The 12,427-nt window shown below is 36.0% G+C and overlaps 1 protein-coding gene across 1 annotated transcript; it reads left to right on the top strand.

Annotated features, from left to right (window-relative positions):
* The first annotated feature begins 9,944 nt into the window (after nt 1-9,944).
* LOC116121885 (probable carboxylesterase 120) lies at nt 9,945-10,940 on the top strand. Its single transcript, XM_031407791.1, has one exon. The coding sequence runs from the start codon at nt 9,945-9,947 to the stop codon at nt 10,938-10,940; it is 996 nt and encodes a 331-aa protein (XP_031263651.1).
* Nucleotides 10,941-12,427: the final 1,487 nt, after the last annotated feature.

Here is a 12,427-nt window from a genome sequence, read left to right as displayed (position 1 = left end):
AAAAGGCTTCACATGCCCATTGAGAATCTGTGGGTTCGATCAACCTTAAGATAAAAGCTGAGTATATTCTTGTTGGGCTAGGTTGGGTTTTAATCTGCTCAATAAGACTGCCTTCAATCTAGAATAAATTAAGCTGAGTGGTCCAGGATTGGAAAAACATCTTGTATCGAGCACCATCAGGGCGGATTCTAAGTTTATTAAGTTTAGAATAAACATCAAAACCTAGAACCATATCTTTGCCAGGTAAATCGGAACCAAGAACTTTATGAAAAGTAAAACATCCTTGAAAAAATTGGATTTTAATGGGCTTGCTAATCAGATAAGTAATGAAAGTGTCACTGTTAGCAGTGTAGAAAACTTCTTGATGAGGTTTCCACTTAGAGGATGGGAGGATCTTAGGGTTGATAATAGTACGAGTAGCACCAGTATCAAAAAATGCTATGATTGAAATAGGATTGGAATATTTAGTAGGGAACTTTTGCTGTAGGTACATGACATGAGATGGTTAATGATGGAAGGGATTGTGGTATTTGTTGGATATGGTAGAAATAGTGACAATCATCTGAATCAGAGAACTTAGTCACCATGGCTGCAAACTGGAAAACAGTGTCTGAAGTGGGTTTTCATCCTTTGAAAACCAACTTTCAACTTCATCATTAGAAAAATCTATATCAGTGAGCTGAGAAAACTGTTGCATCATTTTGGCTGACTATTTGGGCTTGTTTGGACAATTTTTGGCAAAATGACTAGGACGGTTGCACAAATAACACCGATTAGATCATTTACCACTGCGTTTCTTTTTTTCGAAGAAACTTACGGTGCTTGAAATGTCAAAATTTGCGCCTTGCAGGAGCATTAGGTGGTGAAAACTTGATGCGTCTGGAATGAAACTTCTTCTTGGTAGGACAAGAACATGAGCGATCTGATTTGCACTTGATCTGCAAGTCCGGTCTCTGAAAAACCTTTGTCAGCTGCTTAGAACGCTTTAGATAATCGTCAAAAAATTATTTTTGAGAACAGAGCTTTTCCAAAGTGAGAATGACAAACTAATAAGTTTCTCCAAAAGAAGTGGAACCAAGTTGTCTGCTTTGAGACTGCATAAGCTTGGTTATTTCATGACTTAGGGATTCTAAAATAGATGCTAAAAAGGCTTGGTTCATGGTAGGATCATCCATACCCCTAAGTATATGATATCTTTTGACCATCTCCTTGTAATGTCTGTCAAGATCTTTCTTTTTGAGAGAACAATATCGCATCTTAAAATATTCTTCTCTGACCTGGTCCTCATAAAGGTGAGGTAATCCATAAAATTCATCATAGAGGAGATACATAACTTGATTAATATCTGGCATTTGGATGAACAAATTTTGTCTGTACTCTTGAAGACTTGTCCACCGATCACGGAGAATGCCACCAAATCTAGCTGTAAACTGCATAAGTACAGTAGAGACTTGGGCATTAGGTTTAAGCATCTCAGCTTGTAACCAGGTTTGAAATTCATACATTCGATTTCTCCATTTGTGTGGAGGAAGATCATCAATCATAAAAGTGTGGAGCTTTGCTGAAGCTGTATAAGAGTCACACTCAACTGTAGTATGACGGGATTGTTGATACATAGGTGGAGAGTCTAGAATGGAATCATCACCTTCAGGCATCTCATCATCGACCTCAGAGACAACAGGTGGTCTTGAAGATTCGGGTTGATGGGTCATCAGTTGGGGATAAACATTAGGATGTTGATAAGAAGTATCACTTTCAGAGTCCAAGCCACTTTCAAATGATTCATCAGTAGAAGGCATATCAGCTTCTGATTCTGTTTGGAAGGTAGATAGAGAATCTTGAGAAATACCTGAAGCTGCAAGATGTTGCCTTTCTGCTATGTCTCTAAAAAAAGAGCTCATAAAATTAGAAAAGACAGGATTAGCAGAAGTTTGGCGATCTTCCATCATCATTATTTGCATTGGAGCTTTATCTTTAGATAAAGGACGATGAGACTTAGGAGATGGAGGATCTGAATGACTGGAAGAGAAAGAGTCAGGTATATCATCAGATGGTTTCTGCGTTTTAGCAAAATATTTTTCTTGCTTTCTTTGGTCCCATTCCAGCTTAATCTTTTCATCACGTTCTTTGCGAAGCTTGGCATATAACTATTCAATGTTGCCAAAAGCCTGAACAACACCAGAAGCTATATGAGGTAAAACCAAAGGTTGACTAATCTTTGGGAAATGTGAAAAAGAGGGTTGTGGCCATATTGTTGAAGAATCAAAAGGATTTGGCACCAAAGACATTTCAGGAAAAGTCTGTGGTTGTCTGAGTTTTTGCTTAAGATGTTCTTATTGAAGCGATGCCATTTGGGTTTTTAGCGACTTCATTTTTGCTTCCTTCTAGAGAAATTGAGCTGAATAGCCATGAGAGGTGCTAACAATGTGCATTAATTCCTGATGGAGCTGATCAATCCAGTTTTAGAGATGATCAATTTGTTTTTGTAACTGAGAAATCAACATAGCGTGGGTTTGAGACTGAGAGTCCACCTGATGAGTTACTAGATCCAATTTTTGTTCAATTCTGGTAATGGTTTTGTTTTGGGCTAAAGCATTTTCAGTCTACCAATTGAGAATTTCTTTAGCTTGGGAGAGTTTTGGCGTGGATCCATCTGGCTGTATGACTTTGGAAGGAACCACTTTTGGTTGTTGAGTCACAGTTTCCTTAAGAGAAGGAAAGTCTATGTCATAATTGAAATTTTCTCCTGTCTTTTAAGGTTCAGGAGATTGAATCATCATAATGGACTGAACATGTGGAGTATGAACAAGGGGTGAATGGGTTAGTTTGTTTTCTTTTGCAATCCACCAGAGAGCTTGCTAATAACATGGTAAAGGGTTTTTAAAGTAAGGTGATTCAGTAGGTTTGAATAGTTTTAAAGGTGATTTGGGTTTAGATTTTGGAGGGATTTCCTATGAAGGATTAATGGATGGTGATTCTTTCTAGGCTGGTGGAGAATATTTGACATAATAGTCAAATTTACCAGATGGTTGACCTAAAGGGCCAACTTCAGGATCATGGTCTTCAAATCTGGAGTGAAGATCTTTTTTACTGCACCAAGCTATCTGTTTTTTCCGCCTGGAATGGTTTCGTTTGGAAAGATAATGCTCGTCTATTTCCCAAATAGGATTATCACGACAGTCCGAGCATTGGCAATCAAGATCAAATGGAGTGTGACCAATGACTGGATCAAATTGTTGATAAACAAGAGCACCAGATTGTTGAAATGAATTAATGGAAAGTCCAGGTTCCCTTACTGCTGTAGCTGGTAAGACTGGAGTGATCATGAATTAAGTTTGTTGAAAACTCAAAGGTGGAGCACTGGGAGTTGCTGGAGACTTAAATCTGATAGTTATTATTCTGTTACTGCTATCATGCATGGTAAATTCTATAGAAACCACCAGAGTTTCTTTTTTATTAAGAGACTCATAACTCGTCACCCAAGAGTCTGGTAACAATTTAACCAAATCATCTCTAGAAATCTGCCTGGGAATATTGATGCAGTGAGGAGTATTCTGAGAGTCAATAGTAAGGAGTAGCGCATCAGTAGTCGTAGGAATAGCGAGATCAAGAGCATGGTCTTGGATCCACCAAACCATTTGATAATGCAAAGTAGCTGCAATATTCCCTGGATTTAAATCTGCACCAACTATCTATAATTGAACTTAAAAGCTTTGGATCAATGAACATCAGAAAGAGACATATTGAAATTAGGAAACAGTGTCATAATGACTATCCCAGCATTCAAAGTTGTCTGTGCAGTTCCTATACAAGCATGTTGATATTGGACAAATCTGGTGTCCAACAAAGCGATTCAGACAAAGACTGAGAGACCTTTTCTGCCATGATAAGATAGAGCTAGCCTAATAGCACCAAAGTGTACATGAGAGTATCCTTCATAGATCCATTGGGCAATGGATTCTTGAGGGATTTCCAAATTAACATATTGTTCTTGAGTTGTGGTTGGAATTTGACACTTATCAAAAGTACTAGTCTGGACATACTTTTTGACTGGATTTCTAGAAGGTCTAACAAGAGTTTTAAAGGTTTTAGACAAAGAAGAAGAAGACTTGGAAAAGGCTGTATAAGGATTTACAATGAGAGGGATAGTATCTTGGATTTTTTTATTTTCTGGGATATAAGATATTTCATACAAACTATCTACTTTAGAAGAAAATCTAGATAAGCTAGTATTTATGGGAGCAGTAGATAAAGCTGAAGAGGATTCCATATGCATGAGTTCAACCTCTTAGATGTGTAATACCACCTCAAATGGTAAGAATAGTGCAAGACCCAAACATTAAACATAAAACATAACCAAAACTTAAAGGAGACAATATCTAAAGGGAGGTAGTCCTCCGCACACATAGAAATTGGAACCAATAAGTAACTTAAAAAAGCCAATATCCAAGGGGAGGTAGTCCTCCCCTTGGATATTAACAAATTTATTTGTTTTTATTTAATGCTATCTATTGTATCAATATTTTTAAAATAATATCACATTAGGTCAAATGTAAGATATAAATAAGTTATAATAACACTGTAAAAAAGAAAAAAATAGTTAGATTGTTGTTTTTTCCCAAAAGTAGTACAACGTTTTTAGTTATTATTTTGATTCAATCAACGCCTAATCTTTCAATTTTAGTTTCAGTTTGTTATGTCTTTTTTAATTTCTCTCTCTATATATTTTTTTAATTACAAAATGTAAACCAAATCCTTATTCTATATTAACATAATTCAAATTTCATATCGAATTTAAATTTGTCCTAAATCACCAATTTGGTAGGTTGATATGGTGTATATTTGGTTGGTCTCCTTCCTCTTTTGAGTTATCTTGTAAGAGTGAGTTCTACCTAAGCTCTCTAGGAGGATATTGAAGTTGAATTTTTTCTACATCGCCAAGGAATAGCATTGAATTTGAATTTGTCTCATATTGCAAAGTTGGAAGGCTGTTATGGTGTATATATGTGGTTGGGCTCACTCCTCTCTTGAGCTAGCTTTATCAATCTAAATTTCTAATAAAACCATAAGATTCTATCTATTATATTAAATATGTCTTGTTTTGTCTATACACGATATGGATGGAAAGCTTTCATACATGAACATGATACACCTCATTTGAGTTTGTTTGTCTTGGACTAATGTCTTTGTTAACAATACAAATAAATTGAGAATCTTATTTGCAAACCAGATCAGTAGTTTTTACAAAGCCACTAATACTACTGATAATATGTTGCCTACCCTTAGAAGAGGAATAAAATGTTCCTGTATGGGAGTAAATGTTTGTGATCCGGCTACATAAATAGTTATTCAAAATTTAATTCAATCAGTCGAGCATATGATTAAAGATAAAAGCGAAATAAAAAAAAATCAGCAGTGCTACTTAGGGATGGGCATGGGCCGGGGACCCCTATCTCTAGCCTCGGCCCATAGCCCAAATGAGGAATTCAAGGAATTTCCAAATGAAGCCCGATCCCCAAATAGGGAATTCGTGGAATCTCCGAATTCTCCATTTGGGGGTTTTGTGTCTTTTGCCTCCTTGATCTTGCCTTATTACCATTTGCTTCAAATTAATATGTACCATCCAAAAAGAAATTTAATCTATAATGTACATGTTAAACATACGACTTTAATCTATAATGTACATGTTAAACATAAAGACCATCGTACTAAATTGATAATATATTACAATATATGACAGATTTATAATCAAAAGATTCAAAACATAAGGAGCCAAACTGCCAAAAAGACCCCCACAATCCACATCATTCATTCAATACATCACACTATCAAGATTCAACATTCAAGAGTAAAACCCAGACGGCTAGACCACAGCAGATAGCACCTAACATTCCATTTCCATGTGCAGCCCACAAATAACCAGTAGACAAATTTTAAATTATTACAACCCTAAAAAAAATCTAAACCATATTAAATTACATACAATTAAAATATGGAGAAATAAACCTATCACATAAGAAATCCAAAACTTTTCACCAAAAGTATCAATATCATTAAAATTATACCACTTCAATTTCCTCCTAAACAAGCAAAAAGAATAAACTAGATGATATTTAAGTAACTTGTACACAAATTTTAACTATCATACAAATGTCTAAAGAAGAGTAAAGAAAAAGAATATATTACAAAATACAAATCTATAATACCTGATCGTTTGCATCACTGTCATCATAAATTGATGAACCATATCCTAGCCTTGGGCCTAACATAACAGTAAAAATAAACATTAACAATTAGCATATGTTAATAGGTTTTTTAATTTTTAATGTAGAAGAAACAAAAATTTCCTTTTGATTACCTTAGATGTCAGCCCATTTCCAATTTTGTAAACACATCAACGCCTTTATTGTATTAGAATGAAGCCTATTGCGATGTGGACTCACTATGTTGCCAACAATGCTAAATGCAGACTCAAAAGCAACGGTGGACGCAACACAACTAGGATATCTAGAGCAATCCTTTGTAGGATAGGATATTTGGACCCAAATGTCCTCCACCAAGTCAATAAATCAAAGTCTGGAGTTTTAGGAATAATTTTCTCCTCTAAGTAAGAATCCAACTCAGACTTTTCTTGGCCAATACTAGATTTTTCCTGCAAAAATTTATCCAAACTAGTCGTTACCCCAATCCTCTCAAACTCGGCCTTAGAAGAGCTACCAGAGGATGCAGTGAAACTATAAGATTGATGTGTTTGGCAACCTCGATGGTTACTCTATTGAACATACAAATCATTACATAATCTCCAAGTCCTCATAATCTCATCTATACCATCCTTTCAATAGAGCAAAGGAAACAAGAAATCTAACAACTTCGTTTTAAACCTAGGGTCTAAAACCATTGTAATCCCCATGACAACATGAATCACGCTCCAATACTTTTAACATAAATTATACATATACAACCATTGCAAAATCCTAAACAATATATTATACATATATAACATATATATTATGTATATCAAATGATACATTATACATATATAACATATTTATTATGTATTAAAAATAATTATAATGATTTATTATATTTAATCTAGTTTTATTTATTACCTATTTGTATATGGTTTCATAAAATATTATACAATTATAATTTATTCTTGTATAATATATGATTGATTTTCAACTATTAAAATTAATACATGTATATATATGATTGATTTCTAATTATATATATATATATATATATGAGACGGGCCGGGTCGAGGATTCAGGGCGGGGACAAAACGGGGCCAGGGCGGGGGAAGACCTATCATGGCCGTAGCTCATCCCCGAATTTGGGGACTAATTTTTGGCCCGATCCCGTCCCAAACCCAAAATGATTCAGGGAAACTCTACCCCATTCGGGCCGGGCCAGGGTGGGTCCCAACAGGGCCAGCTTTTATGCCCATCCTTAGTGCTACTAAATTCACCACAAAATTCTCAAGTATTTCCACTTTCTAAATATTACAAACGTGTTTCTTCTTTTGTTAGGAACCCCTTTCTTTTATATTACTTGGTTTGATAAACTTATATTTTTACTATTGAAAAACTAGGTTGTGTTCGGTCTACTATTCATATACTATCCTATCCTATCCAATCCGATCCAAAATACATATTTGTTTTAATATTCTCAAAATCCAATACTATTCTATTCAACTCAAAATATTGATATTTTTTTAACCCCCTAGGTTTGTTAAGTTAACTAAATACCCCCAACAATAAAATTTTATTACTTGATAAAAACACCCCCAACCAATATTGCTTTGAATTTCATCTGGGAAAACTATAGGGGCTTCAACTGGTATTTAAAAGATGTTAGTCTACTTGAAACAACATAATAAGGCACATGATGTATCTCGTTTTTGAAAAAAGGGTCAATTCTTGGACCACATAGCCCAGCGACATTTCCCTGAGTTGCTACTGTGATATAGACATCCATCGATGAAAATCAGCAATTCACTAAACCATTTATGGGCCTGAACTGATCAAACGACTCCAAACTGGAGTTATATTCACAAACCCTTTTGAAGTTATTTGAAGAACGAGTGTGACGTTATTTGGTCCCTCATCCCTTTTGAATTGGACCTCATATAATTCTCCTGATTATATTCACAAACCCAAGAACTTGGTCCATCCATTTTTCATGCTACACGACAACATGTCTTTATAAGCAATTTTAGACTTGTGTCATTTTCTTCATAAAGTTCTTAAAACCACTCCCATTCAATTGTCATTTATACTATAATAATATCTGTAGATTTTTAGGAATTTAATTCTATTGTCAGCTTACGTAATTAAAAGTTATGTACAACTTCTGGCTATGACATTTATTTAGAAAAATGATTTTTCCAATAATTAATTAACCAACGTTCATACAAAAAAAACAATGACAGAATGAATAACATAATAAATAAAATTCTTTATTCTTCATTTCATTTTCACCCTTTTTTTTATTGGTTTTTCTCAAATATTGTTAACGATCTCCAAATTTTAAAGTTATAAATAGAAATTCTTATAAAGTCGATCATAAGATTTTATGATGATAAATTCATAACATAACTTTTTCTTTTATTCTTATATATTTGTAATAAATTTTAATTTATTTTTAAATAAAACTTAAAGATTTACGATAAAATTAAAGGCTGCGTTTGGTGTAATATTTTTATCCCTATTCTGGATCCTATTTTTCAAATAGCGTTTGGTACAATATTCTCAAAATATTACCCTATTTTTTTTAATTACACTTTAACCCCATAAAGTTATTAATTTCACTAAATACCCCCTAAAAAAAAAGTTTAAAAATTAACAAAAACACCCCCATCAACCCAACTTGTCAGATTCCGGCCACCACCGTCGGTGATAGCCGGAATCTGTACAACGGCCAAACTTCCGACCAGAAATGGCCGGAAGTTCACCGCTGTGGCCTTTTCCGGCCAGATCCACCACGGATCTGGCCGGAAAAGGCCAGATCTGGCCGTCAGCGACGGCCAAATCTTGGCCGTCGTTGACCGAAAACGACGGCCACATCTTTGGCCGTCGCTGACGGCCAAAGATGGCCGTCGTTTGGCCTTTTCCGGCAGTCGACGGCCAATACAAACCGTAGATCTGGCCTTTTCCGGCCAGATCCACCATGGATCTAGCCGGAAAAGGCCATAACGACGTGTTACGGCACAGATCCGACAAGTCTGTGCCGTAACGAAATTTTCCGGCCAGATTCCGGCGGTGGTGGCCGGAATCTGACACTGCAGATGGTGGGGGTGTTTTTGTCATTTTACATGTTAGGGTCTTTATGTAAATTAGTAAACCTAAGGGCTTTTTTATAAATTTTTAAAATTTACCTCGTAATACTCCCATATCCAATAACCCAATACTATCCCTAAAATCCTATCCAAAATACTAAACCAAACACACCCAAAAGTATCTAGATATAGTATTTGTTTTTCAACCACATTAAAAGGGTCATAATTAGCCTTCCTCTTTCAAAAATATTTATGATATTAAAGATTTAGAATTATCTCTTTTAACTGAACTCTCATTATCATACGTTTATTATTTATTTATTTATTTAAATGCATAATTAATATATTATTAGGTATTATATTCTATTTTTGAAATGAATTATAATAATATTTGTTTCATGAGAGAGGATTTGCGGTTGTATATATATTAATAAAAAGGTATTGATTTATAAGAGAGTATTGTGAATCACGTGGCAAGTAGTAATTGATCATTCCAATCAAAAGAGAATCCAGCTCCACGTATATAATACTGTAGTAAATATTGTTTGTTTTTAGTGAGTTTGAAGATAAGAGATATGTGAACAGCATTATTTTGAGAAACACTATCAACTCGAGAAGATAAACCCACTTCAAAACTTGCATTATTCAGCGTCCATCAAAATCCAAAATGGCAGGTGAAACTACCTCATCATCTCCAACCATTGATCCCTACGAATACCTTCAGTTCTTCCCCAATCCCGACGGTACTGCCACTCGCAAAAGGAACGTACTGCATATATCCGATTCTGACCACGATCCTCGAGTTCTCTTCAAAGATGTCCCCATCAACACTTCAAACGAGACCTGGGCTCGCATATTCCTTCCCCGTCAAGTACTTGATTCTTCCTCCACCACTAAGCTTCCTCTCATAGTTTATTATCACGGCGGAGGCTTCATTATCGGCAGCCTCGACGAAAGTCTTTCCCACGATTTTTGCTCAAACGTGGCGCTTGAATATCCTGCTGTAGTTGTCTCAGCCGAGTACAGGCTTGCCCCGGAGCACCGTCTTCCAGCCGCTTACGATGACTCCATGGAAGTATTGCACTGGATCAAAACTACCCAAGAAGAGTTGTTGAAAAAATATGCTGATTTCTCTTCATGTTTCTTAATGGGGATTAGTGCAGGTGCAAACATAGCGTACCAGGTAGGACTGCGTGTAGCGGCACAAGTTGAAGATATATTGCCATTGAAGATCAAAGGGCTCATACTGCAGCACCCTTTCATCGGTGGGGAGAAGAGGACGGAGTCCGAGTTGAGGTCGATGAATAATCCATTTTTGCCGGTATGTGTTGGTGATATATTGTGGGAATTCTCGTTACCACATGGCGCTGACCGTGATCATGAGTATTGCAATCTAACGGTGGGTGGTGGGTCAGATGTCTTAGATCAAATCAAACAACTTGGATGGAAGGTATTGATCACAGCAACTACTGGGGACCCTATGATTGACCGTCAGCTTGAGATGGTGAAAATGATGGAACAAAACGGAGTGCAAGTGCAAAGTCACTATGATGAAGGAGGTTATCATGGAATTGACATTATTGAGCCTGAAAAGCGTAAGGCTGTGCCTGTTATCATGAAAGAATTTGTGACTTCAGCCATGGCTCCTCTCCTCTGTCAGTGAACGATACTGTTGGTTAATTGGAGATTTCAGATTTGTCATGTTTTCTTTCAGTAATTATAAAATAAAAAATTAATAGGTGTTGGAGTAACGTTTCCGAAACCGTTGAATATTCAATGGTTCAAAAGTCAAAGTAATATTAGTGAGATCCAATAATAGCGAGATTCTTCTTGTAATATCCTTTATTGAAAAAAAAAATATATTAACAAAAATATTTGTTTTTATTTAATGTTATCTATTGTGTCAATATTGATATAAATAAGTTATAATAACACTGTAAAAAAGAAAAAAGGTAGTTAGATTGTAATTTTTCCCAAAAGTGCAACGTTTTTACTTATTATTTTGATTCAATCAACGCCTAATCTTTCAATTTTAGTTTCAGTTATGTTATGTCTTTTTTAATTTCTATATATGTACAATTTTTTTTTTTTTAAATTTTAAAATTTAAACCAAATCCTTATTCTATGTTAACATAATTCAAAATTTATATTTGTTGATACAAAATATTACACCACCGAGTGAGATCCAATCGACCTTGTCAAAATCGGAATCGATGTGTGCGTGATTAGTGATAATCAGCGATGAATATGAATGAAATGAACTAAAAACAAAGAGATTTTTAAAGTGGTTTCTCCAGGTTAATAGCTTACGTCCACTGTGTTTTTGTATTTGCTATGAGAGCTTACAATACAATTCATATCTGAAATTCGTGACCCCCTCCTCATTGTCTGATGGGGAAGATTTGTACAAAAGAAGAAACGAAATTTAGGGGATTACAACTGATTCGAATCACAATTCTGATATCCTCATGCTTGGGCACTGTGATTGCGCAGTGATCACCGTTGATCTAGTTATTCCCGCAATATCTAGGATCTGAAGTAATCTAGGGATTGATTGAATGATTCCTTGAATTGTTCGTGACTAGCATATGCTGGGTCGATCAATCGTAGTTTCCGAGCTCATTCTAGATCGAGTTATATCCTTGAGTTGGCCTGAGCTTGACGGAAAAACCACACATAACATATGCCCCCTAGTGTTTAATGCTCATTTCGGGCTTCGAAGACTGTTGCGCGATTTGATGTCAAGCTCAGCTTTAATAGTGAGTCTCCAAGTGCATGCTCGAACGGGCCCCCATGATCGACCTTGTGCTTGGCCGACGTACTTCACCCTTGGATCTTTATTCCCCATGGTACCTGTCAAAACTCAGAATATGAATAGTCAGGGCATATAGGTAATTTATGTGCGGTCGTGCCGCATTAAATGCGGTAGCCTTTGTCAGTTAAGTTTCGTCATGCGTGGGCGACGACAACTGTTCATGCGCGAAGTCGAGACGACATGCGGCGACGGTTATCATTAAAGCAATCTGACGGTTCGTCACTCCTAGTGGATGGTTGACACGTGGCCACACTATGTGTTGAGATTGCTTGATGAACGAAGGGCCAAGATCGACTGTAAGTTGACGGCCATGATTAAATCCCACCCCTTCGTCT

The sequence above is a fragment of the Pistacia vera genome, unplaced genomic scaffold (assembly GCF_008641045.1).
Source record: "Pistacia vera cultivar Batoury unplaced genomic scaffold, PisVer_v2 Contig129, whole genome shotgun sequence".
Classification (NCBI taxonomy): Eukaryota; Viridiplantae; Streptophyta; class Magnoliopsida; order Sapindales; family Anacardiaceae; genus Pistacia; species Pistacia vera.
The sequence above is the reverse complement of the archived record's forward strand: the minus strand, read 5'-3'. Positions and strand labels throughout refer to the sequence as shown.